At 50.5% G+C, this 27,092-nt stretch overlaps 2 protein-coding genes across 4 annotated transcripts; one reads left to right on the top strand and one right to left on the bottom strand.

The window, feature by feature from the left end:
- Positions 1–13: 13 nt before the first annotated feature.
- TCEANC2 (transcription elongation factor A N-terminal and central domain containing 2) lies at positions 14–6,441 on the top strand. Its single transcript, XM_075097577.1, has 4 exons — positions 14–175; positions 1,661–1,802; positions 3,177–3,370; positions 5,220–6,441. Exons 1-4 carry the CDS (start codon positions 74–76, stop codon positions 5,406–5,408), a joined length of 627 nt encoding a protein of 208 aa, XP_074953678.1. The 5' UTR covers positions 14–73; the 3' UTR covers positions 5,409–6,441.
- A 9,216-nt stretch (positions 6,442–15,657) lies between these two features.
- CDCP2 (CUB domain containing protein 2) lies at positions 15,658–24,406 on the bottom strand. Of its 3 annotated transcripts, XM_075097555.1 has the most exons (8): positions 24,192–24,332; positions 23,402–23,535; positions 21,439–21,786; positions 21,013–21,357; positions 20,163–20,516; positions 17,185–17,363; positions 16,813–16,983; positions 15,658–15,961 (listed from the first exon to the last, which is right to left on the bottom strand). In XM_075097555.1, exons 2-8 carry the CDS (start codon positions 23,475–23,477, stop codon positions 15,785–15,787), a joined length of 1,650 nt encoding a protein of 549 aa, XP_074953656.1. In that variant the 5' UTR covers positions 23,478–23,535; positions 24,192–24,332; the 3' UTR covers positions 15,658–15,784. The 3 variants fall into 3 exon arrangements, with proteins under 3 accessions (XP_074953656.1, XP_074953655.1, XP_074953658.1); XM_075097554.1 differs by lacking the exon at positions 15,658–15,961 and having other exon boundaries at positions 16,249–16,983; positions 21,439–21,832; positions 24,192–24,406; XM_075097557.1 differs by lacking the exon at positions 15,658–15,961 and having other exon boundaries at positions 16,249–16,983.
- Positions 24,407–27,092: the final 2,686 nt, after the last annotated feature.

Below are 27,092 nucleotides of genomic sequence, written 5' to 3'. Positions count from 1 at the left end.
GGCGGAAAGGGCGGGGCCGACGCTTCCGGGAGGGCGGGCGAGGGGCACCGCCCCGGGGCGGTGAGGCGGGAGGATGGACCGGTTCGTGATACGCAGGGCCTGCGGCCCAGAGAGCCCCCGCCGGGCCGGCCCGGCCCCCCGCGCCTACCGCCAGGCCACCCTCGAGTCCCTCAAGGCAAGTCACCGCTGGGCGCCGGCACTGGGGCGGGGCGGAGCGGGGTGCGGCTCGCCCCGGCCTCCAGGGCTTGAGGGAAGGTTCTTCACTCCGTGCTACCGGGTGCTGCTGTGGGGCCGCTGCCTCCGAGGGCACGACACGAGGCTGTCCTCGGCTTTGCACTGGGGCAGGGCCGCGCTGCTCCCCGGAGGCCCTGTGCAAGGGCGGCAGAGGCACCCCGGGAGGAGCCGGGGCTGGCCCTGGGGCCCCTCGGACAGCAGAAGGGGTGTCAGGCCTTCGCCAGGCCGCCACCCTGCCTTTGCATGGAGCCGAGCGGCGTGGGGCGACAGCGGGAGGAACGTTTTCTAAATTAAACCCAAAATAATGTCCTGTACTATCAGGGAGGGTGGGGAGGGTGTTAATCCCGGTGCGTCTTCCCAGCAGTCGCTCTGTGCCCACGCAGGGATTCACCTGTTGTTCCAGTTCTTTGCTGAAATCTTGGCAGCATTGAGGCATCCTCACAGAGAGCGGGGTGGGTGCGTTAGGAAGTGAAGTTGGCGAAATGCAGGTGGCTGTGCTGAATTCAGACGGGCTTCCTAAACTGAGACAGGTTATAATGTGGGCCCTTCCTACGTGTTTGGTGTGGTGTAGGGTCAGGTTGGGCACATGGTTTGAGTTCAGTCAGCTGGCACCATCAGCTTCAATATTGCCAGCTGGCCCACTTTTCTTCCCAGCAAGGAAAGCCCTTCTGTTGTTTGCACGGTGGTCCTGCATGAGACCTGCATAAGAGCAGAGCCCCTCTTTGCCACCTGTTTGTAGAAACGGAACACGAAAACATATGTTGTGCCAAACAGCTTATTAATGTAAGGTAGAAAGCAAAAGAATGGTGTGCAAAGCACCCCAGCTGCCTGACCATTGCTGAATCTTTGCAAGACACGTTGCATCTGAAATACGAGACTTGCACTGTTTGTACCCTGTTCTGTCAATGTCTGTGGAAAAAACACAGGTGTTTTTGGGTGAAAGCCATTGTGCAAGCGGCCAGTGTATGTTAGTTTGTGTTCATGCTCCCTAATGCTTTGTTTCTTTCTCTGCTCTTATTTTAAATTTAAAGTCAGTCTGAGCAGGATTTGGATTCTGCTAGGCTGCTAAAGATAATTAGCTGCCTCCCTCTTATCCTTTTTTCTATTAAGAGACACTTATACTATGGACCCCTTAAATTCAAAACATTTCTCTTCTGGCAGACATTTGCTGTTAGGTGCCCTAAGTTTGGCAGACCAAGGTTAAGCATCTTGCTTTGCCTTCTAGTTAATTCTGTCTTGGTTTGCTGTAGGGTGCTAATCTTAAGCAAGTATCCATCATTCTGAACAATCATGTATTCTGTGCTCTGTTTCATGCCATAATCAATAATTCATGTGTTGATAACAGCCCCATTAGCTGAGGTGAAGCCAGTGTCCTTATTTATAATAAGAATATTCCACTTTCCTAATGGCTCATCTCTTTTTCCAGAGGGTTGTGGTTGTGGAAGACATAAAACGATGGAAGTCTATGCTTGAGCTTCCTGGGCAACCAAAAGAGAATCTGATCGAAGCTTTGGAGGAGCTGAAGAAGAAAATACCGTCCAAGGAAGTGTTACTTTCAACAAGAATAGGTACATCTTGTCTGATCTAGACCGTGAATATTTGTCTTGTGTCTGCTTGGCTTGTCAAAAGAGACTGCCTTGCAAGCTTATTAAGAAATTAGTGTAGTTGTGGTCTCAAAAGATTTATCCAGCCGCTGAATAAAAAAAAAAATTGGTATTCAGCCTGCAGTTTTCAATATTTGTACTGAAAAAGTCAGCTATGCTCTAATTCCTCCCAGGGTGCTTGCTTATTTCCAAATCACCCCTTCTGTAGTCAGATTTCTGAAGAGCTCTTCTTGGGCACCTGTGTGTGTTATCCCTTCTCCTGCTACCTGTCAGGGGCATGGCAGAGTGCTCTTTTGCCATCTGAGATGTGGCTCATCTCTTTGACCTGATTTGGCTGAATACTCTGAACGAGTGAGAAATTCATCTCGGATTGGCGCAGAACTGCTGACTGCATCCTCATGCTGAGAAATCCCCGTCGGAGAGGCAGCTCCAGGCAATGACACAGCCCTATGCCTAGCTCTTGTCTGTAGGACTTGGGGGAGGGATAATGTGAGACCACACAGTCCCGCCTTTCCTGTTTATGGAGAGCATCCTGGCGCCAGAGACGGTTGTGCTGGCCTTTGTTTGCCATTAGAGCAGCTGGATCTCTATTCGGAGGGCCCCCCTTGCCTTAGACAAGGAGATGTGGTCTGCCCCCTTCCCCTTACTTCTGAATTGTCGTTTCATTTGCCATGTTCAACTCATTCAGGCTTTTCCGGAGACTTTTTTTTCCCATTGCCTGCCTTAATGCAGCTTGGCTGGAAAAGCCACCAAAGCCTAACAGTGACATCTCCTGGCCAACAGTGCTAGTGGTCAGAGAGAATTACTCTGTTGGAAGAAGGTCCCTTTTGTCATCTCTCAGAGGAAACCCTCTTTGCAGGCCCTGTCGATTGGAAAGATTCTGCTTGGAGTCACTGTGATGTTTGCGTGTTAAAATGCAATAGCCATCACCAGCAACATCTGCTTCCTTAAAGGGGTTTTCAGTTTAAAAACGGCATTCTTTGTAGGCCAATCTTACAAACTTTCACCAGATGTAGTATCGGTGTAGAAAATTAACATAGCCCTATATTGCATCACCACACCTTGGTGACTTGGGAAGGTAATTTGCACATGTATAGGTTAATTCCTTGCTCAGGCAAAAATCACTGCAGAAGTCAAGGAGTGACAACTTCAGGCTTAATTCCTAATAATTAATTCCTAATAATTTTATATTTCTATTTGTGTCAATGCTCTGGTTGTTTTGCTGACACTGCGTGAAGAAAAAATGTGTGTGGCTGCTTTAGCACCAATATGATTTGACTGGTGTCCACTGTATTTTGTCCACCTACCAAAGCTGAAGGAGATGTTGCTGTTTTCTAGGTCACACAGTGAATAAGATGCGCAAACATTCAGATCACGATGTGGCCAGCCTTGCCAAAGATGTTTACATGGAGTGGCGAACTTTCATCAAAGACCATTCAAATAAGCCCTCAATAGAGGTCAGGAGCGATCCCAAGACCGAGGCTTTCAGAAAGAATGCACGGAAGCTGCTTTGTGAAGCCCTGGATCTAGAGGTAGTGTTCAGATCCATTTGTCTTTGGCTCAAATAGTTACTTCTTGTATAGGAACAAGTTAAACAAACCTTTTTCAGCCATAGCTACTGTAAAGCTGGTCCTGCCTGCAGAGTGGAGACTGGACCGGATGATCTGTTCCTATTTTCAGTGATTTCCTTCACCTCCCTACTTAAAAGTAGCTTTGTTTTCAAAGTAGGGGTTTTTTTTTTGGCTGTTAACGAAGTAAACGTACTAATTGTAAGTGATGTGTATTTGCTCTCATTTATATAACCAGTCAACAGAATAGTTGTGTGTCTAATGCGGTTGGGTTGTACAAGAGAAGGAGGAAGTTAACAGAAAGGTTTTCCTACTACTTAACAGCTGTGAAAGTAACACTGGAACCTTTTGGGTGTTTCATATTTAAGTAATTAAACATTTGTAAATTTAAATCTATTGCAAAAACAGAGGCAAGGTTGACAGTATATAAAGTGGTGATAAATACCAGATCCCTCAGGTATCTTTAAGTAAATGAACAGGGCTTTGCTGTAAGGTTTAATGACTAGTTTGCTTGGTCTATGAAATACCATAATAATTTTCCTTTTTAATTTATTCATTAATTATCCTTTAAATGGCAAGTCAAGTGATTAGCACTCGATTTTCAAAGCTATGTGTTTGCTAGCTATGAGAACAACCTCTCCATCTTCCAGTCCATCTGGACTGAGGCAGCACAAATGGATGGTTTGCTGTGGGAATGCCTCAGAACGGTGGGAGCCCACCTTTGCCACGGCACTGGGTCAAGCTTAGTTCTTGGAAAGCACATCTGTGCATGGTGATAAGACTGGTAGGAAAGTCTGAATCTATGGGATGTAAAGGCAATGGTATCACCCTAAAGCAAGTAGTACTGGGTAAAGCAGGACCACCTCTGAACTGGACTCATCTGAAAGTACATCAAGGAAAACTAACCTTCTGACTTGCAGTTACCACCATATGTGTAAGTGGAGCCTACAGCAGAAGAGGAACAGCATATATAGGCAGGGGAGCCACAGAGGTCCAGCAAATGGGGAGCAGGGATGCTTGAGAGGCTGACAAAAAGGAGAAGGGAGGGCAGGGCAGGGCTGAATGGATCCAAGGGGCTTCTAGTGCTGCCCAGCAGAGCGGCAGTTTATTGATGGGTAGCAAAACAGGAACGGGCAAAGGACTTGGAGGAATACTGGTTGGCATGCTGAAATCTCCTGCATGCAAAGCATGGGAGATTCCCCATCACAAAAGGCAGAAGTGAAATTAAAACCATTTCTTGATGGGTGGGGGATTTTTTTCTAAGTTGTGCTAAATTACAGGTTTTGGCACATGTTGAAGCAATAACTACCTAATTAACATTCAGCAAATCCCTTTCTGCATTCTTAATTACACCTCCTTCTACAGACAGAGAGCCCACATTTCCCTTTATAGCACCAGGCAGAGTTGCCAAGTCTTAGGGTTGCTGTTGGAATGAAGTTTTAAATAGTATCCAAGGTACCTTATGTGAGCAAGATCAAAAGTGAGCGTTACGGAGACAGTACAACATAGCTTATAATTGCAGTTGAGCTTGATACCCAAAGCTAGTTGCAGATTAGCTTCCTGTTGTAATGGCAAAGTACTGCCACCCAGCTGGAGATGTGGATATGTTTCCTGCTACTGACCACGTTGCCTTGTTCCTTAATTGCTAGGGTGGAATTAAATTGCTCTTCCTGTTACACTTGTGATGGGAAGTAGATTTCCTTGAATCTAAGCTGATTAATGAAGAAACATTGAAAAGGACCAAACTCCAATTTCAATCAGTTGGTCTCCTCATTAAATGTAAAGATCTAATTTTATACTTTGCTGTTTTCAGATTGATCACCCACTGGCTGAAAATATTGAGCGAGAAGCTTTTCATCTCTCTTCCCGTCTCATTAGCGCACCGTATCGCAGAATGGTGCGAGCTCTTGTCTTCTCGTTAAAGCACAAACCTGAAATCCGAGCAGAAGTCAAGACTGGCACGCTTACTGTCCCTACATTTGTACAGAGCCATAAAAAGTGAGGTGTCATGCTTGATCCTGAGTGAGAACTTCATGTGCCTACATCTCTGTGGAACTGGGAGCCCTTTCTGCCGTGACAGGAGCGCAGAAGTGCTGACAGTGTGACTCACCGGGCACCACTCTATGAGCAGGGCCGCTGAAGACGAGAACTGCGAATGATGAAACTGGTGCTGTAAATCTGACTTGGTAGAAATCCCTGTGGGCTTGTTGCAAGAAAAGTTTCTTCTATTCCTCTGTATATTTTCCTGCTACAAAACCATCCTTGCTGACTCACTTGTTTCTCACTTCTGCGTGTTTGTCATACCTCAGGTTAGCTCCATCCCTGATGTGGATCTTCAGGTGTAATCAGCTGAATAACATAACAGAGCAGCTCTGTGCTGTGCTGGTAGGAAATACTGGGAATTCAGGGTAATTGATCCATGGGAGGAGATTCCTGCTGGATAACTGCAAACTCTAGTTTACCCTAAATTGGCCGCGTCTGCTGCAGCTGGGCCCTGCCTGTGGCAAGAGCTAGCTGTTTTGCCAAGCCAGGTGATTTCCCTGTGCTGCATTCTAGAGCTGGGTGCAAAATGGGCTTCAATAACTTGCTATTCACCATTTCATAGACTCAGTCATCCTGTGATTGTGGGCATTTTCTAAAGCCCTGGGGTGAAAATCAAAATGCCCTGGAGTATAGGTGCTATCAAATGCCTCTGTGTTTAATGAACAGCTTGCTCAGACTTCTGTACCTCACTCATTATTTAAATGTGGTGCTTGTACTTTAATATGAAAAAAAAACTTGAATTTTCTAAATAAAATTAGTTTATAAGCAAAATACTCCTTTTAAAGGCTTTTTTTTCCTCCAGAAGGAACATGGTTCAGAATTATTGTGTGAACAAATTTAAGCAACAAACTATTGTTTTAATTCATTCTAGTTATTAAAAACTAGAAGTGTTGCCTTTCATATTTGCTCTGATTTCTTCAGTGTCATAAGTTGTCTTGTTCTCCATAAGCTGCTATTAAAGCTGTGACAGGCGCAGTGTTTCTCTACTGGTAGGTGATAAAGTGCTCTCTGTTCTCTGTGTGTGTGCATACACAAGGGACTGCTCACAAACCATTTTCTGAGCTGTCAGGGTAGAGAGGACCAAATATGGGGATGAGTAAAACCTGCCTGTTCATAGTCATGGGAATTGAAGTCTAATATACCAGAAGGAAGTGTCCTTTGATCAGTTGTGCTCAGCACTCATTTCAGAAGAGTCACTGAAGGACAAATAATGCAGTGGGAAAACTATGAATTAGCCTTCATCCTAAAATGGGACTGTCATTATGTGGACCTGCTAAAAACTTTCTTCTTCTCTGGACACTAAAGCTAGTGAAACTCTTGAGAGTTTCCCAAGGTGTTGAACTCCCTAGATTTCATTTGATAATTGCAGGTTCTCTTAAGAACATCTAAATCCTGTTTGGTTTGCTTGGGCCAGCGCAAGACCCCTTTTTTTTCTGTACACATTGTGATGGTACCTTCAAACCTCTGGCTTTTCTGAAAACAGTGATGCCCTGGCCTACAGACACCTTGTTTGCAGAAAGTTAAGGCTAAGTGAGTTAGAGGCAATATGGGACAAACTGGCGGGTATGTGAGTGGTGACTACATGGATAATACATCAATATAGACTTAACACTTGTTGACCAGGCTGTAGCAAGAGATGTGAAAACCCTCTATTTTTTACAAGTCATCAGCTCCATTTCCCTTTTAAATAACTTTAAATGCACAGCTGTAATTGAATGCTTGTATCCTGGACTGCCATGGAAGGGGTTCAGGATCAATGAACAACCCAAGGTTTGCTTCCAGAGCTGCAACACGAAAACCTGTACTATTTATTTTCAGCTTTCTGTTCCTGGTGCTGGGCTGTGTTTTCTCTATTTAGGTAACATGTGAGAAGCAAAAATCCTGAAAATTAGGAACTTCTGGTTCTAATGAAAGCCAAGCCAGAGAAGTTTCCCGTGTAGGTCAGATACTGTCAGAGAGCTTTGATTTATCTGAAGACACAGCCAGTTTATGCTGTGTTGTGCATTTGTTTGCAGGACAGGTCCAGGAATCACCCAATTTGTGTTGCACAGTGCGGGTAACCACTGAGGACAGTTGCTGTCTGAAAGTGAACTGCTCTATAGCAATGACAGTTTTGCTCTGAAAACAGCAACTCAGCAAGATCCACTTTTGTTTTTACAGTTCACCCCTGGGAAGCAACTGAGAGAGGGGGAAGTTGATGTGGATGATTCTTTCCCCTTTTATTAGTAAACAGTCCCATGGAAGGAATTCCATTCATGATACAGCACTGTAAAATTTAAAAGTAAGAGCAACATAGACATAAAGAAGGACCTCCAGGCCCAGAGCACCCCTGTGGTGTTTGCAATGTGTGGAGGAATGGGAAGGTGGTGGGGAATGCCAGCCTTGTCCTCAAGGTGTATCTAGGAAAAAAACAAACCTAAAATCTGGCTGCATCTCATCCTTTGTGCATCCCTTTTGAAGTGGTGCAAGCCAAAAGAGGTACGAGCCGCTGTCAGCAGGCCTGCCTGACATCCATTCATCGTAATCGTACAGGCTGTCCAGACGTCAGCTGGGGTTACTGTGGGACAGCTGTTGCCCCCCCAGATCTGCAGACAGCATGGAACAACTTAGAGGTGCACATGAGCTCTTCCGCTCCACACAAACTACAACCTCAGTCTGTCCTATGCCATCAGACTCTGTTTTGGGATATAAGCAAAGCTCTGCCAGGCCCATCTTTTCCATATAACTTCTTCCATGCCCTCTCCTGGTCCCTGACACCTTCCTTTTCAGAGCAGCCTTCAGGGAAGAAGGATTTTTTTTTTCCATTTGTTTGATCGACTTTGAATACCTTCAGCTCTTCAAGGTACATATTGCAGAGATTTTTTTTTTTTTTAACATCATTCTCAATGTGCCACGTATTTTACTTTTGGGAATTAATTTCAGGGATGCAGAGTTACCACACACCAGGAGAAAACTCTCCTATGAATTTCGTTTATTTTGTGGCTAATATCTTTGCCCAACTAGTTTTTGAAGGGACTTAAGCATATAGCTCTGGGTCCAGCTCTTGCAACTTGATGTTAAAGCTGGCAGTATCATTTGGGCTGAAGATTCACAGACTCAACTTTGCATAAAACTGACTGTCTGGAGGAACTGGAAAAGATCCCTGAGGGCTGGACTTGAGACGTGCAGCACAGGATGAAATGCAGAGAACAAGGGAATGGGTTAAGGACAAAACCAGAAAGGAAGGTAGGAAAGGAAGCCCAAAATAGACAAAAAAGCAACAGGCCAACACAGGGCTTTATTTTCTCAAAGAGCGATGCTGAATGTGACAGGGATACCCAATACCTGACAGTAATCAAGTTTTTAATTATGCTATAAAGACCAGATTCCACCCTCCTTGGAGCAATCTCAGCTACACAACTGCATTTATTTGTGCCTAGGCATATGCCTAGGAAGCAGTTTGCTATTCCTCCAGCTAAAGCTGAGCACAACCAATTCTTCCTTCCCTCCCCTGGCCAGCACAGCCAGCAGGGAGACCAGAGCTGTGTGGCTCATGGATAAAGCAGGAGGCCAGGGATGGCCTCTCTCAGCGCTGTGCACTGTTCTGCACTAGCTCTAGTCCGTGTGACTCCAGAAATCCCTTGAAATAGAGGGTCTGGAAGGGCACAGGCACCTGAACCCTAGGGAGTACATCACTCCTAAGGCTGGCCTGGCTCTGAAATTTCTGATCTGCTATAGTTTGCTATAGACCCCTGTTCACAGGGGGGGTCCTGCAGGACCCTCACCAGCTTGGGTTCCCCACCACATGGGTTACACAGGCAGCTGGGGAAGAAGGGGCCCCTCGCACATCCTAAAGTTTGGCCTCACTGGCCCAGGCATGCATTGCTCCTAAATTCTGCTTTCTCCTCTGGTTTTACTTGGCAGCCTCTGGGTGGTGCAGACCAGCCACAGGGTACCGGTAAGACACATTAGAAAGACAGGGACTCTCCACAAGCTCCTGTCTTCCTGTTGGGGAAACCCTTTTAGATTAAAAGGGAGGATGAAAGGTCTGAGTGGTGGCTCCCTTGTGCTATGTTTCTCAGGCATGGTGCCTTTGAAATAGCTGGTTTCCTTTTTAGAGGGGAAACATTAAATCAAGAAGCCACCCAATCTGGAGAAAAGGTTCTTCTTTTTTTTCCTTTTCTTACCAGATTAAGCCCAGCCTACAGATTTTGTTCAATGAAAGAGTAGATAAAGCCAGCAGACCTTTAGAGACGTGCTGCACCCAGCAAAGGGAGGAGGGAAGCACCTTCTGGATGTGAGTGACGTCTCCTGCTCTCCCCTGCCTGTGCTGCTGGTGCTTGGGGGTTACAGGGTGGGCTCAGGGCAACGCCGGGAGGGATGGAGGGGAATTCACCCCTGCCAGAGCTGACTTCTGACCCCAGCTTCTGAAGGGCACTGGGTCACAACTTGCTCTGTTCCCCATCAGCAGGCATGGCTAAGGAGAGCTTTGTCCTGCTGCAAATTACTTGGGCAAAAGAAGGCAGGAGTAGGCAAGACCCTCCCTGTCCTTCAGAAAAGAGAGTGCACAGCAGCTCACCATTTTTCATCTTTTAAGAGGCTCTTCAAAGGTTTCTTCACAAAGAATACAAACTTTTAGATCTCATTTGCTTCCCCGGCAGACCTGTAATATGAAGGGTTTGCTAGGCTGGCCCCAGATTAAGAGATGTTAAGGCAAGGAACAGCCACAGAAGTTTTTGGAGCCCTGATCATTTGATGTAGGCTCCAGGAACTTTCCTCCCAGAGTCTGTTGGCACACCATGGAGCAGGAGCATAAGACAGAGAAGAAATTGGGGGCTAGAACAGAGGAGGGATGGAAGAAAGCCGAAAAGAGGAAAAGGGAGGAAAATATATTGGGGAGTTGCCCAGTGTGGCTGGCCGTAGCTAGCAAACCCTTGCTCCTCCATGCAGTGCACAGCACCACAAGCACTGAATATCCCTTGCTGCTTTAAATGCTGTGGCACTTTTAAGGTGTTTTTAATGCTAACGAGCAAGGCCTCCCATAGCAGACATCATGTTGTGGACAATATACAAGGGCTGGAGAGCCCTCCTGCCTTTGTTTAAACATCCATCTGCACAGGTGCTGCTATTGCAGGATAAATCCCCCACCCCCCCACCTTGTTCAGGTGGATATACTGGCGTTTCACAGGAGAGGAAACTGAGGCATGAAGGGACTCAAGACATGCCAAAGGATGCAGAAAAGGGAAGCCTGTGCCAGGGTTACACTGGAACTAATGATACTCTAATTCTTCTGCTAGCAGTCCACTGAACAACCTCCATGGTCTCTGTCAATTAGACTAGATTATGGGATAATCCTTGCTAATTATATATTATTATATAGCAAGCAGTTATCTCCTTATAAAGGGTGCTCCTATAATGGACAAACCTTGTACCTCTAGCAAACCAGCTCCAATGGCAAAAAAAAAACAACTAAAAAAACCCCCAACCCATTTCCACTGTGCCCAATATTTTGCCTCAGCTGAAATTTTCACATTGCAAACACTCCAGTCCTGTCCTGGATGGATGGAACAGGCAGAGTCAGCTGGAGAGGGGAGGCAGGGTCAAATCTGCACCCCCTGAACCCAATGCAGGGACATGACTAAGCTCAAAATCCATTTGTAAACTCTCTCATACATTATGGAACAAATGCCCCGTTCAGCCTCTGTATGCCCAAACCCTGGCAAGCAGGGGAGGAAGACCTTACTGACCCTGGGGCCATGATGCCCATGAAATAGGGTTTAAAATAAGCTGGGAAAACAACTCCCAGTAAGCACCGTGATTGCACTTTTAATTGTCTGTATGCTTGATCTGTTATGTTTCCCCAGATGGGAGTGCTGCTTGACTACTGCTTCCGCATCTGTGCTGCCACAGCTGGGGTCTCCAGTGAGTACCTGGGTCCCCAACGTAGAGATGCCCCTGCGGCAAGCTGGCATTACCCACCCAAGCAGGCAGGGTTTTTTTTCGAGTGTGGAAACCTGGTGTCTATAAAGCATTCCTGGAAGGAGAGGGACCCAAGCTACCTGTTAGAGCTGAAGCATTGCTTTGGAAAGGAGAAGCCCCTCAAACAGCTAGCTCCTGCACGGCTGGGTCTGCAGCCCCTGACCTGCAGCATCCATCTGCCTAAGGGAGCAGGGCCAGACCTGGTGTACTGAGCTCATGTGAAAAGTCAAGCACCCACTCCTTAATTACAGCACTGCAGCCAGAGGGGCACCATCCCTCTCCCCACGCCAGCAGCCCAATGGTGTGTGCAGCCAGGCAGCTGTGCACAAGCAATGAGAGACCCCCAGGCTCTACCCTGCACTGCAGGGACAGACCTCGTATACCTGGGGGGCTCCAGCACGGCCACCAAGGGGTCACCCATCCCCAGAGCTCACCCAGCTGCAGTGCTGCTTGGCCTCTCACCGCCCTTGTGGCAGGTGGCTCCAGGGGACTGGAGAGCGACCTACCATGCAAGCTGGCACTCTGCCTACATCACACTCCTTTCCAGCCCCATGATACAATCATACATACCTACCTGTCAACTCATTCACCCTCCCTCTCTCCCTCCCTTTCTGCCCACAGCTTTGAGGGCATCAGAAAGACTGTGCAAGCCTGGGCACAGCTGTGACCAGTTTACATCCTCAGCAGAGCACTCCCACCCTGGGGCTCCTCCAGGCTGCTCATGGCCATCAGGGCATAACTGCCTGCACCTGAATAGGCTTGCCCTGGGTGCAGGTGGGGTTTTCTAGGGTTGCTAGACCCTTGTGTTGTGGATCATTAAGGTAGGGAATCCCTAGGGTGGTCTTTAAGGTCCCTTCCAACCCAAACCATTCTATGATCATGACACTATGTGCTTGCTGGGAGCCCCAGTTGGGTGCACCATCCTGCCCAGTGTCCCAGAGCTGATCCTGTGCTTCCAAGCAGGGGGAGTAGGGTCCTGCATGGGCAAGTGGTACCTGTTCTGGGGCACTTCCACTGCCATTGCACTTGCCCAGTGCAGCAGCACAAAAGCACAGTGCCCATCAGCATATCTCCCATCAGCACATCCCACCAATGTGACACATTAGGAAAACCTTTCTGGTAAATAGAGAAAACACTGAAAGCATGGGTGGGATTTTAAAGATATTTTAGCCCAGCTTCTCTCTGGTAGAAGTGATTCCCCCAGGGCAGGAGAGGGATAAACCAACCAATCTCCTGGGGGATCTTCCAGTCCTGTTTTCTATGATCTACGATTTTCAACGATCGTTCTTCATCAGATTTGCATGCAGGCGCTTGCAGAGGGATAGCAGAGGCTCTCCCTGCTGCAGAACAGCAAAGCCTTTTTCTGCTCCAGCTGGATGCGACTCCATGTCCATAAGCAAAGCCAGGAGATGGAGTGGCTGCATTCAGCCCAGTGCAATCAAATCATCAAGCTCTAAATAAATAATCAGATGAGTAACGGGAGCACTGCCTACGCTCACTGCTCTCCCCGCTTGCTTGGGAAGTGCCGGGCAAACACCAACGAGGGAAATTGAGGCCTGATGCATGAGAACAGTGGGCATGGTGGAGGGGAGGGAGCCCTTGTGATAGATTCCTGCTATCTTTTTGCAACTCACCTGAGTGGCTTTTACATGAGAAAAAAGTGTTTGTTTCACAAAACGAACTGGGCAGTCCCTCTCTCCAGGCTGTGGGCTTGTACCGTCTCCCTCCCTGGCTGGGCTCCCTCCCCAACTGGGGCAGTGCCCAGCCAGGGGACTTTGCACCTGCTCACGGGGGATCTTCTCCTCTCCTGGCTGTCCTGATGTGACCTCCTGTGCTTCCGGGGTCTTCACTCACAAGGACAAGGGCAGATGTGCTTGCTGACGGAGAAGTGCTGTGGGTGCCACGCCCTGGACTTGCTCCAGTCCACAGCGTGGCCACACTCAGCAGCAGCGCGCGGGTGGTGGCAGGGAAATTCGCGTTCAATCCACTTCTGGGGAGCTTTGATTGTATGGAGATCAGATGGACAGATTTCTTATTCAAATTAATTTGCAAGGCCATAACAGCTCCAGCCCCTGGTTACACCTCTCCTTTTTCCTCCTGACCCCTTTCTATTAGCTCTCTCTACAGCTCCCACTCTTTGCATCGCATTGCTTATCATGGTGAGAAACAAACTGGAGTGTCCCCAAGCCTCCTCCATGCCAGGTGTCCCTGTCACAGCTGGCTGCGAGCAGGGTCTGGCTGAGCCATGGGAAAGGCAAGGGATGACTCCAGGAGAACCTGGTGAGCCCCCGTCCTAGAGGGGAGAGCACAGCCACTCCCTGTCACACTCAGGAGCTGGGTGAGCATGAAGTGCCCTGTACAGAGCTCCACTGATGAGAAAAGGTTGCCCGAGGTCAGGAGGGTGATGGCTACAAGGGACTTTTATCGTGGGTGTGTTGGGGACAGGGCTAGGGACATGCCATCAGTGCTGCCAGGTCTTTCTGTGCACCAGTGTGGGATGCTGGAGCTGTCCTACTCTGGGACCATGCCTCAGCCAGCAGTGTCATGCTCCTGGGCTGCCACCAGCCCCTGGGAAAAGGGTGCTGGGGAGGCAGACACTGAGACATGGTGGAGGGAAGGAGCTGGGGAAGATAGTGGGTGATTTGGGGAGTGGGGGTGTGGAGGCAAGCAGGATAAACCAGCCGGGAGCAGGTTTGGGCTGGAAATCTGGAAGGGGTTAACATGGGCAGCATAGGGAGCTGGGGAGCTTTGCAAAGCCGCAGGCACATCGTGAGCCATTTGGCCATTGCTCTTTTGGATGGAAACCAATCCTGCATTAACTGGGGAGAGGCAGTGCTCCCACGTCCTGGCCACCAAACCAGGAGGATGGTTGGGACCCCCAACCTCAGGTGTTAGTTCTGTCCGCATGATGTCCCCTTTGCCCCATGCTGCTGGCATGGCTTTAATTGGGGCCTTCATGCTCGGTGGTGTTGGGTATCTGAGAGCACGGAGGACTCCTGGTCAGTGCTGGTGGTGACACCTCCAGGTTTTTTTCAGAAGCAGCTTCCCATGGTGTCAAATTTGGAACAGAAAGGGAGGGCCCTGTATTACAGAGAAGAGGTGGTTTAACAGGGGACATCAGTGAGCAAAATCCTGCGGCGCAGGGAGAGACTGGATGCCAAAACCTAATGGAGAAAAAGAGAGGCTGAGACATGCCGGAGCATGACCAGAGGCTGAGGAGGGCTGGTGCTCAGTGATCACGGGAGACTTTCCTTGCTCCAAGGGGGATGACCGGCTTGAGCGGTTACATGGCCTCACTCTGCCCTGTGTCTTACGGCATCTTCAAGTCCTGTTAACCACCCCAGCCATGAGCCCCTGGATAATGCCCTGCGGTGCCAGGAGTGCTGGGGAGCCCCTTTACTTGGGGGAGCAGAGCTGCTCCTGCAGCACCAGTCCTCCATCCCGAGGGATATGTGTAGGCAAGGGCTGCACCTGGGGATGCTCGGGTGGCTTCAGACCAGAGCTGAAGTTGGAAAACCTCCCTGGGGTGAGTGCAGCAGCCTGGAACCAGGTCCAACTCCTTATTTGAGTGCACCACCAACAGCTACCCGGAAAAGCCTTTTTCCCTGCAAATCACAGGGTACTGGAGGCTCTGGCAAGGTGAGGAAGTGCCTGTCCTGCAGACAAGGGGCTGGATGCTGCTGGGTGCTGCCGCGCACAAGCGGCTGCAGCATTCACTGTTTTCAGCAAAATCTGGGCTGCCAGGAAAGTTAATTATATCTTTAAGTTTTTTCAGTTGTGAAATCTTGTAACTATCATCTTAAGCTGACGCTTATATTCCTAGCAACTAACTAGCAGCAAGGCTTTGCAGGCAGCAGGGGGGTCTGGCCTTGTCTCCCGTCCATGTACACCACATACTCAAAATGTTGCCTTAATGGACCTTAAAGGTGCTGGCAAATATTTCACTCAGAAATCTTCCATGTGCTGATGTGTTGCACCAACAAACACCAAATCAGTCAGTGCTCTGATAATGAAGGCTCCTTGTTAGGAGGCAAGTGCAGATTTGTGCCTTCTTCCCTCCCCAGACACCCTCTTAAACACCCATGGGCTGGGGCAAACCAGGAGGAAAAGCCACTTGATCACCATCCTTTTCCTTTACTGCTGCTTCCTCTGATGCTCAGCAGCACGTACAGACCTGTCCCAGCTGTCCCCCGCCCCGTGTGATGCTGAAAGGGAATTTTCTTTGCACTGACATGGCACAAAAGGTAGGTGGGTGTTATCTGGCCATCCAGCAGCCAGTAGCACCAGAGCTCCTGGAGAAGAAATTGTTTTCTGAAGGTGCAGTTGACCACAGGACTCCTATTTTCATCCTCTTGGCTGCTAAACTCACCTCCACCATCAAGGGTGGAGGTCTGGTGTCACTGAGGTTGGCAGCAAAAAACGTGTCAGTCCCAGGGGAGCGAGGCCCTCCTCCTGATGCCATCTTTGAAAGGTTACTGAAACCACCATGCCCACAGTTTCAGACTCTGGGAGCGACGCCAGTATGGCACTCAGAGCAGTGGACACCTGGGCATGCTGGAAAAGAGAAAAGCACAGAGAGGAGAGATCATTCTCCTTCCCTCCAGCTGCTGGTGGCTGATGCACTCAAGTGAGTCCTGTGAGCAACGGGCCCATTAGAAAACATGCAAACACCAAATGAGGAGCTCCAGGGCATCCGGTGAATGGATCTCCTCACATCACCTGCAGACATCCAGAAACACCACCTGGAAGCATCTACATGAGCTACAGCCAAGTGGAGATACCTATAACACAGCTCAGTGGTACCCCCCCGAGCATGGGTGAGAGCATGGAAAATACTTGTTGGGAATATCACTGTATTTGGGATGGTTTGGACCTTCAAGAATTCAGCTAGAAGTAATTGACAGGATGATTCGCAGCCATCAGCAAACAATGTTACTTTCCCGAAAGCAGCAGCAGCACCAGAGGGAAAACAAATTGAAGCAGGTGCGGGAAGAGTTAGTAAGCGCAAGAATTGCACTCCTGAGCCAAACAGACAGATTGAGACAGAGGAAAACAAATTGGGAAGGGAAACGGCTGCTATTGCCCAGATTTTTCAGGCGCTGGGAGGAGGTGGAGGTTAAGTTCAGGCTCTGTTTCAGGGCCTGGGAGCTGTGTCTCCATTTAAGCAGCTGTGTTAGTGCTCAGCCTCGGGTGAGGGTGGGTTTTTGGGGCGTGTTTCCACCCCAACCAGGGCTGGCATCACAGGTTTGGGGAGCAGCATCCTACAGAAGCACGAGCCCCACCACTGCGATGACCATGAGAAGCCCAGCCAGGATGCAGATGCTGATGAAGACAATGTCGCTGGTGTCCTGGCTCTTGATTTCATGGGTGTCCATCACTCCACCATCCTGCTGTTGGGCACCTACCAGGTTTTCTGCCTGGCTGAGCCTGGATGGTTCAGGGCCGGCAATGAGAGTCACTGAGGCTTCTTTCCTCTTTGGCTCACACTGCACCTTGTACTGATGGATGTCCTCCTGGTTGCCCACCGAAAAATTGATGTAGAGGGTGCTGATGATGACGGATGTGTTGTTGCGTTTCTGCAAGATAAGGGTCACGGCTTGTCAGGGTTTTGTGCAGCTTGTTTTCACAGGGTTTGTAGGTAGTTGGCCACGAATCAAACCAGCATCTACTGGGAATATGGGAGAGGGACTGGGACCTCCTCTCTGCAGCTGGTATGACTGGGACAGGGCTAACCAGCTACTCAGCTTGCTTTAAACACAGGTTTGCCAACTGCTTACCTGGGATTCAGTGCCACAGGTGTCAAACCTGGTGTGTATTTTGAAGTTCCTGCCAACCACCTGGGCTGCACAGGAGGGGGTCCCCAAATAAATCCTATTCCTCTCCAGCTGGGCCAGGGACTGCACAGGGATCTGGATGTGGAAGTCCGTCCGGGTGCAGCTGACGTTCATGGGCACAACTGTCAGGACAGAAAACAAGGTACAAGTGAAGTGCTGTTGGGAGGGGATTTCCCCAAGCTGCAGCAACTGCAGTAGCTCAGTGCAGAGCCACAGCTTTTTTCAAAGCTCGCTGTCCCCATCACACACAAAGCAGGTGACTGACAGCACCAGGACTAGTGGGGACATCAGCCTCAAGCCTTTGCCATGCATCTTGCAGAACCTGGCCTTGCTGCCACAGGACTCACATGATGAGATGAGTTTTCGGGGAAAAAGGAGCTAACACCCAAAATGCAGAAAGCATTATTTTATATATATCAATATTTTAGCCCTGCCCTGTGCTGAGGTCAGACATGGCTGGCTCCTAGGTACTGCCCTGATTTCTGCCCTGGCGGGAGACAGCACCAGCAACACTCTTGAGTCTTGTCCTCTGTCCCAGCTCTCTGAGTGACACCCGAGTGCCATTACAGACAACATAATCATGCTGTCACTTCCATAAGCAAGGAAGGATTTACCCTGTGAGAGCAGCTGCTCTCCATCATTGCAAAGCCAGTGAAACATTTGAGTTGCTGCCCAGGACTGGATCATGAGAGTTTCGCTAATGGCTTGCCGTGGGCACAGAGCTCCCCTGCAACGACATCCCTGCAAGAGAAACTCTTACAGTGACAAAATGGAGGAGACACATCTCAGGGGACCCCCACATCTGCCTGCCCTGGGTGATGCAGCTGTCCACCTGCCACGTGGTCCCCAGGGAAGGGTGAGTTGGATCCCCGGGGGCATCCCCCTGGGGGATGGCCCAGCCCAGGTCCTGTCCCAGGCACCATCAGTCCTCCACCTCCCCTAGAACGTTATTTTTTATGGGGAGCTGGCAAACAGTGCACTGAGGGAGCTGCTGTTGAGCTGCCCGTGATGCCTAGAAGACAAGTGAGGCAATGGTGAACACATCCCCCCTCCATCACTCTCCCTCTGGCACCATATTTGGCCCTGTGGATGCAGAAAGCATCCATGCAGGGAAAGAAGCAGGGAGTAAAAATGCCCCCCTCTTTAAAGTTAATCATCACTCAGCTTGCACCAACTACTTGGGCAATATGAATTATTGAATTATTCAGAGGGAGAAGCTCCCTCTGAATCTTTGCCTTATGAAACTGGTAAAACACAATGAAATCAATAGGAAAAAAATAGTGTCACTTCACTTAGTGCATTATAAAAGCATTAGAAGATTTACCAAATAACTAAAGTGCATTAGATCAAGAGGAAGAGGAGGAGAAAATGAATCCTCTCTCGTTGCGTGAAGGCTTTTGTTCAACTGGCCATAAATCATACATGCCTAGCTCAAGTCATGCCCATTCATGGGCTCCAAAAGAATATATATGCTCAGACCTGTGGATGTGGTTGTGGAGGCTGAGGTGCCCCTTTTCCACAGAGGGCTCCCAAGGAAGCCATTGGGAGGGAGAGGCCGGTGCCTCCTAGCAAGAGCAGCGGCTTTCCTGGCAGAGTGCTGGCGGTTGGATGTGCCATGCAGGCTGCTAATTGCAAGCAGATGCCCGAATCGCTGGGCAAACATAGCAGGCAGCCTTAGCTTTACGGAGGGAGGCTCAGTTTTGTGTCCAAATTTTTGCCCTCCCCCAACATGCATCCAGCAGGATGTACCAGGGGATGCAGGAGCCTCGGGCAGCTGGGAGAAGTCACACCCCTCTCCATGATGGGGCTTCCCCTTGCTCTTCAGCTAGCATCCCATCCGTCTACAAGCTCTTCCGCTGGGAATGGGGTTTCTCCATGACCAGGCACAGTGAGGCCAAGGTTTGTTTCCCTGCACACTGCTGTAAAACAGTAGGAAATAAGCAGGACAAGGACAGGGACATATCTACTGTGCACACTAAAGCCTTACTATATGTCCAGTACATCCTCTCTCCTTCCAGAGGCTGCAGAGACTCAGGACAAAACTCCATCCTATCTCTCACTCCTAGAGCCACATATGCCCAAACCCCTTCTGCTACACTGGAAACAAAGAATGATTTTGCTGCTGAAGGATAAAAGCTTGTAAACCCAGGGTCAGCCACTAGCAGCTCCTGTCCCACTAGTCCAGCAGCCTTGCTCTGGCTCCAGCCCGCCGGCAAGGCTGCCCCTGTCTGAATCATCCCTGACACACAGGCCAGCTCAGATGTAATTATCTTGAAACACAACAAACACAATAAATTTGCTGGCTTTTGAGGTGCAAAGGTTGGCAAATACATGAGGAAGGTTACCCACCACTCCTCCCACCAGCTGTGGATGCACCATCTGGGACACAGGGCATGCCGGTGCATGGAAGTGCTGGGCAGGGCTGGCTGGCTGGATTTGGGAGTGCCATGCCCTGGGGGTCCTGCCCCTCCGGTGCTGCTGCCAGTGGAGGAGAGGACACAGTTTATGCCAGCCTGTTCAGCTGTATGCCACTGGGGCTGGAGCATCCTGGGGAGCAGTGAACAGGGTTGTGATGCTTGAGCTGGTCACCTCCCCCAGGGCTTTGGTCCCCTAAAACCCCCTTGGGTTTCTCTCCTTCATGCCCTGAGAGAGGAGCAGGAGCATGGCAGTGGCAGAGACGTGGGGAAAAGAAGCTGGAAAACATCTTCTGAATACTAAACAGAATGCGGAGCATGTGTCTCTCTCACTCTGAGAGAGCTGGAGCTCACCCACCAATTCTTCTCCACTCCCATCCCTTAAGAGCCACATGCTCTGCTCCTGCAGATGGGTATCTTCACCATAGGGTCCTTCCAGAAATTACATGGTCTCAGGCATATCCTGATGGAAATAAAGCATTGTGGAGCACCCAAGTGAGACCTTACCTCCCACGTAGGCAACAGAGAAGCCTCTCTTGGCCATGTTGCGGTCGGTGTGGAGGACAAGCAGCAGCTGATTGTGGCTGGAGGTGATGGGTGCTGGGCTCTCCTGCCCACACCACTGCCCCAGCAGGGACCCGTTCTCAGCACCACCATCAAAGGCGGCCAGGTAGTCGTAGTCGCAGCTGTCTGTCAGGCTGCTCCGGCCCTCCAGCTCCATGTCCATGAAGAAGACCTTGATGCGATAGCCTGGGGGCAGCTGGATGTTCCACTGGCACTTGAGGTTGTTGGGGTAGAAGTTGGGATACTGAGGGCTGGAGAAATTGCCTTTGATGGTGGTGAACACCTCCTGGCACTCACCTACTTAGGGGAAAAAGGAAAGGAAAAAATGAAAGCAGACCTGAAGCCCCCCTGGGCGTGGACAAGCTGACGGCTGAGTGATCACTTGTTTTACTGCTAAAGGATGCTCTTCCCTCCACCTCACTGCTCCCCAGCCTTGTGTTTGGCCCATGGACTCCCATCAGTTTTGGGGGACAGCAACACCGAAGGTGGCCAAAGTCCTACCAGAGCAGATAGGGAAAACCCATATCCCCAAGGAACTGCATGAACACGGGAGAAGGGCGGCTCTTGCTCAAGAAAAAGACAACCCGGGGCCTGGGATAGCCACAACGATGCCATTTGCATTGTGTAGTTGTTTACACTTTACACCATCATCTCATGAGCTCTCCCCAAAGGGGTCCCCTTCACTATCATCTCCTCTTGCTGCTGCGGGAGGGAGGGAGACCATCACCACCACCACTCTGGGGACCTGTCCCCATGACCTTCCCACTGCTCCACCACCCCAAGACCCCCGCACCTGAGTAGAAATGGGCCTTGAAGCCCCTGCCACCGATGTTGAAGTCAGACTTGAAGAGGACAAGGAGGTGTGGGGCGGAGGAGACAGTGCGGGGTGGGCGGGCGCTGCCACAGTAGTGTCCCAGGCAGGGGGCGGCAGTGGTGGGCCCATCAAAAATGGCCACATAGTCGAAGCCACAGCCCTGACCCCCCTCCACTTGGAAGTCAGCGAACACCAGGGTGAGGGGACTGCCACTGCCGGCCCCCCTGATGCTCCAGCGGCACTCGGCATCGTTGGGGTAGCTCTCGGGATAGCGGGGGCTGGTGATCTCCCCGGACAGCCCAGTCAGCTGCCCACCGCAAGCATCTGCAAGGAGGTACAGATGATGAGGATGGTGTGGGAGGACACAGAGATGGATGCTCCGCCACTGCCATCCCTCATACACACCTTTTCGGTAGGCAGCTGCGAAGCCGTGCTTGGCCACATGGCGGTCAGAGTGGAAGACAACAGCCATGATGTGCCAGGCAGAGGCGAAGGGTGGTGGGGGGCTGCGGCCACAGAAAGTGCCCAGGAGATTGCCCTGGTCCCGGGTTGCCCCGTTGTAGACCTGGAGGTAGTCATAGGCGCAGGTGGCGTGGTACTCCAGCTCGAAGTGGCTGAAGGAGAGCAGGACGGAGGAGCCCTCGGCCACCACAATCAGCCACGTGCACTCCGTCTCATAGGGGTACGGCTCTGGGAAGTTGGGGCTGGAGAAATTGCCAGAGGGTGCGGAAAGCACCCCCCCACATTTGATGCCTGGGGGATACAGAGGTGGATGTAATGTCCCTTTTCCAGGGGAAGCCTAAAATGATGGAGACAGGGTGCAAAGCACTGGCTCCATTCCACCACCAGCACTACTGAAACACCAGTGCCCTGCAGACCCCCATTGGGCTTGGCCACCCCTTCTCCCTGGAGGACTTGTGTGCCCCCCATCACCTTTCATCCCTCCATGTAACCCCCTTCTCCTCCCGCTGTCCCTGTGCTGCCCCGTGGCATAGCTGCAACAGGGCTCGGCTGTGCCCATGGGCTTGTCCTGCCAGTGACAGCATGGTGTCCCCATCCATTTCTTGCTGCGAAAAGAAAGTAGGGAGTGAGTTTTCATTGTTCAGTGGTTCCAGCCTTGCCAGTGCCCTGGCTGTCCAGACCTTCAGCTTTGTGCCTCCTGCTGCTGCTGATCCCTCCATGTAATGGTAGTATTGGTGAATTCAAGCTAGGAGAAATAGGGGTGAAGGGCTCAATGCACTTAACAATGAGTTATGCATGTAGGGATCGATTTTCTAATGAAATCTTTATACTGAGACATGGTGATAAAATAAGGCAGAGAGGCAGGGTGGCTGCCACCTGCCCCTGGCTCTGATTAGGGTTGGGCTGAAGAGGCTGATATAGTGGGCACATACATCATGTCTGGGAGGGACACAGACCCTGTGTAGCCCCTAGGAGACACATGTGGGTTCCCAAGCAAGGCTGGATGCTTGCTGCCATCAATCTGGGCCAAGTATATTGCAAATCAATAGTCAGCCAGTGTGCAAGGCTCTTCATCACGCTTGCTGGTGCGGTGACCTCCTGGCAAGGAGGGGGTCCTGCAGATGTGTGTGATGCTGCACCACAGTAAATGGGTAAGGGGGTGTGTGTGCTGGCACAAGCACCAAAGCCAGCCAGATCTAAAATCGCCTTGCTAATTACTGGGGATAGGCAATAAAGTAATATGGGGCTGATACTAAACGAATAATATTATTGAAAGAGATTTTGATTTCTGATGCAGCTCTTTTGTGAGAAAAGCCCTGCCACTTTTGGGGAGGGGCATTGCTCATTAGCCAAGTTACTGGGCTGACCTGGCCCACTGCATGCCCCAAATTACTGTGTTGTCTGCTAACCCTTGCTCTGTGTACTGGCGGGGTGTTTTATCCAGGTAAGGTGAGGGGTTTATTACATGCACAGCAACATACACATGCAAACATATATTCACATATATATGTATATGTTTGTATGTGTGTGTGTGTATATATATATCTATATAGACATGTGCAACTCCAGAAGTTAACAAAGGCTTCAGCAAAGCACCTGGACACCACAACAGGACAACCCCAACCTGCAGTCTTCAGTAAAATAAGCATGAAGCAGAAACTCAAGTGCATGGTGGAGTCCCATGTTTGCTGCTGCACATGGTGATGGCAGACCCCAGCTCCTTTCCCCAGGTCAAGCCAGGGGGCCCACGGCCTGAGCAAGCCACTCTCCTTGCATGGGCTGAGAGCTGTGACCTGCTTGCACCCCAGAGCCACTGCAGCACCTGCGAACAACCCACTCCTCCCCAGGGGCCACGGATGCCCATCGGCCCCACGGTCCCCACTGAGAGCTGGGACTGGGCTCTTACCTCTGCTGGAAGCATCCCCGACAGCCCCACACAGCATGGCCAGTGCTGCCAGCCAGCCCAGCCCCATGCACCCCATCCTCTGGCAGGCAAATCTTCCCTCACCAGTGGCCGAGCAACCTTTTGGAGCTGTCTATCTGGGAGGAAAAAAATAAATAAAGAGAGAAATAAATAAAAAGCAGGAGGACTGTAGAATTAATAGCAGAATGAATAATTCATCGCTTGTTTGAATTAAGAGCGGCAAGGTAACTTGATCTATTCCTCCCTTCCTTCACTCAGTTTTAATGATCTGGATCAAATGTCCCAAGGATTTACACTATACCAGATACCTTGTCAATACACTATATTTAGAAGAGATATTAATGTTTCAGATATGGTGTATAACGGCAGTAAGTCTGGGCTGACAATATGCCCTTAAGGGGCTATGAAGATAATTTAGTTCACCAGGCAAGCCAGCAAACCAAAATGGGAATTTCAGACTTACCACGGAAAAGCACCTCAGGAATTAATGTGATTTATACTGCGGCACCCACTGCACAAAGCCAACCAGTGGTAAAGGCTAGAGACACAGGGAATGGTATTTAAATGCAGCCGCGCCTCCACATCGGCTGCCAGGTCAGCATCCCTGCAGCCAGTGCCCAGGCTCAGCGGGATGCTCAGCCCGGGAAAGTGGCAGTTGCAAGCACTAAAGATAGCAAATCCCACCTTCCCCGAGGAAGATCAGAGATGAATTGCGACTCATGGGCAAAAAAAGTCAATTATTATAGAACCTGCTAAGGCCTTGGAGAATTACCATGTTTTTTCCACGGCAGCTGACACTCCCTCTTGCCCAGGCTCTTGGATGCACTCAGCTGAATGTAACCAAGCCTCTGCATTCGGTGGGAAAGATGTACTCCTTGTGCTGTTCCACATTAGCAGGAGAAACCCCAAACCCAGCAGTGTTTCAGTTCCTTCCCTCCTGCCCAGGAGAGAAAAGACTTTCCTGCTGCCATGACCCACACCCATATGAATGCCAGGAAACAAAGACCCGTGAGGGCCTCCTGGCATGAGGGACCTGTGCTAAAAAAGTCACCTTCAAAGCAGCAGGGAAAGAAGCAGCGCGTATCTGTAAATCTCAGGCGGAGAGACAAGTTGCATTTATTAATTAAGCAATGAGGATCGATGCCTGAGACATTTCCAGTGGATTAATGATGGGCTGGGAGGAGCTGATGGCCTGAGGTGCAGCTAAGGACTGTTAAAGCCAACTGGTCATTAATCCCCAGGAAATGCTCCATGCCAAGGTCGTTAAATGCCTGCATATATTTATGGGTAATAACAACAATAATATTTGTAAAGGCTCTCTCCCCACTGCCCGGCCTCACTGGAGCCATGCTGAGGGCTCGTGGGACCACTGGGACAACCCAGGCAGGAGCCTTCCATCCTGAGCCCAGCTGAGGCAGGGGACATCGGGGTGTCTGTCCTGGGGCGTTGGGCACTGTGTCACCCCATGAGCACCAGGAGTAAGTGCACATCTGAACAAGGAGATGCAAGGCAGGTCCCCCTGTCCCAGGGCACAGCACAAAGCTGCTGCTCTGGCACAGGCTCTGGGAGATGGCTGCGATACTGGCATATCTCCTGCTGACCTCTCAGGGACACTACAGAGCTTAATTAGCTGCTTCCCTAACAGACTTGGAGGGGAGGTCTGTCCCTGTGCCTTGTACAACACATGTGGGGCCAGCACCCACAGCAAAGAGGCAGGAGAGGTCTGGCACCATAGCCTGTGATGCAGGGGCCTCTCCTGAGTATTTCCATACCACAGCCCTGTCTCAGTCAGGAGAAGCATTCAGCCCTCGCTGCCATGATCCTCCAGGCTCAGGCACAGCATGCTCCCCAACTTCTCCATCGCTGCATGAGAGAGCGACACATTCATCCTTGCCGCATCCATCTTCATCAACACCCACTTCCTTTCCTCCAGCCCTTCCACCACCGGCCTCAGCACCAGGGTACACCCCAGCACTGAGCCAGTACCCGGGACACCGGTGCCTATGTGGCCACTCTTCTCTACCCCTCCAGCTGTGCTCTGCAGTCCCGCTTCATGCCGTGCATCAGCGATACCCCCGGGAGACAGGGGGCTGGGGCCGTGCAGCATAGCAGCTGTGCCCCCCTCCCAGGAGACGGCATCCATCAACTGCTGGCACACTCACCCTCTCCTGACCTGGGGATGGCCATTCCCTGGCTGGGCCTGAGCCCAGGCGATGCCGCTTAGCCAGGCGGGAGGCAGGGCGAAGATGAGATGCGACAAGGAGCTAGGCAGGACCTTCCACACAAAGGTCTGGCCAGAGGTGTTCTGGACCAGCCCAGGGCGCTCTGGCTCCGTCCAGAGACACAGTGGGTGATTTCAAGGTGTGCTGTATTGCGGCTGCCTCCATTCATCTGTTGGCAAATTTATAAACCATGAGTCAAAAAGGCATTTGATTAATGTAAATAGAAAGGATGTGATCAGGACTGTGAGACTTCAGAGAAGATCAAAGGTTTAAATATGGTCCCCAGGAGAAATGGGAATTATTTAGGCAGGAAATAATGAGATGAAATTAAGAAGGTATTTAGGCTGTGCGGGAAGAAGAAGAAAGGAAGCGAAGTCCCTCTCTGGCACAGGGCTGCATGGGTGGCGGGGGCTTCCCAGGGGGCAGCCAGAGCACCCGAGCGTCCTGCCAGCACTCCCTGCCCCAGCAGGAGGGGCAGGGCACAAGCCCCTGACCAAGCCTGGCAGCAGCCACCCACTACTGCAGGGAGCTCACGCACCTGCAACTCCATAGATCCCCCAGTAATTGACAGCACCGCCATTTCCCTATAGAACTCCCACCACAGGGTACTTCCTGGGCCTCCAAAGGGAAGGAAACCTCTCATCTTCCCTTGGTAGGGAAAATCCTGTCTGAAAGCCTGTCCATCCCACGTCTCTGCCTTTGCAGGAGCACCACACAAGCCTCTGAAAGGGGCTGTCCCTATAGGGGACAGGTTGGGAAGAGGGGACTGGTGTGAGAGCCAGCCTGAAAAATGACAAAAGGCAGGAGGGGGAAAGGAGAAGGATAGAAAACAGAGAACAAAGTGCCCATAGGAAGTTTAAAGGCCCCTTCGAGTTCATACTTCCAAGAACATCATCTTCACCATGGAAAACGTCCCCTCTGGCATGGCAAGCCAGGCTGCCAGGTCTGCATGCCTCACCTCCTCCCGCTCTGCCTGCGGCCCGCCTTTGCAGGATTGCAACCCGCAGCATTCACAGCTTGCTCCGTCTCTCACCACCCTCCCTTTTAGCCACGAACAAAGACGGGAGACTTCGCAGCAGAACGGCCAGACCAGCTGGGTAAGGTTTAACCATCATGGCCCATATGTGCTGAAATACCCAGACATATTGGGGTTGCGTTTAAAGGAACAGTCCCAGTTTTCATGCAGAAAGTTGTCACTTTTCCAAAGCGAGCGTGAAGTTTTACCTCAGGCCTTTGCAAAAAGGCTGGGTGGATTTTTAACAAAATCTCAAAAAGGCAGAATATTTAAAGCAAGAGGTATATAAGTAAGGTGTTCAGAGTATGTCATGTCCAAGAAAAATATTTTCTCTGCGTTCCTAGCTAAGGCCAAAGTAGGGAGAGCGACCAGAGAAAGTAACTCCTTATTTTATCAGCCCCACACTCTACAGAAGCACCTCAACTACGGCAGTGGC

The sequence above is a fragment of the Phalacrocorax aristotelis genome, chromosome 6, assembly GCF_949628215.1.
Source record: "Phalacrocorax aristotelis chromosome 6, bGulAri2.1, whole genome shotgun sequence".
NCBI classification, from domain to species: Eukaryota; Metazoa; Chordata; class Aves; order Suliformes; family Phalacrocoracidae; genus Phalacrocorax; species Phalacrocorax aristotelis.
The sequence above is the reverse complement of the archived record's forward strand: the minus strand, read 5'-3'. Positions and strand labels throughout refer to the sequence as shown.

Coding starts and splice junctions, on each gene's coding strand:
- TCEANC2 (XM_075097577.1), top strand. CDS start 74: ATGGACCGGTTCGTGATACGCAGGGCCTGCGGCCCAGAGAGCCCCCGC. Junction 1,803..3,176: donor GTTACTTTCAACAAGAATAG/GTACATCTTGTC, acceptor GCTGTTTTCTAG/GTCACACAGTGAATAAGATG. Junction 3,371..5,219: donor GTGAAGCCCTGGATCTAGAG/GTAGTGTTCAGA, acceptor TGCTGTTTTCAG/ATTGATCACCCACTGGCTGA.
- CDCP2 (XM_075097554.1), bottom strand. CDS start 24,273: ATGCAGAGGCTTGGTTACATTCAGCTGAGTGCATCCAAGAGCCTGGGC. Junction 23,536..24,191: donor GCTGCCGTGGAAAAAACATG/GTAATTCTCCAA, acceptor TTTTCCTCCCAG/ATAGACAGCTCCAAAAGGTT. Junction 16,984..17,184: donor CCTGTGGCACTGAATCCCAG/GTAAGCAGTTGG, acceptor CTTATCTTGCAG/AAACGCAACAACACATCCGT.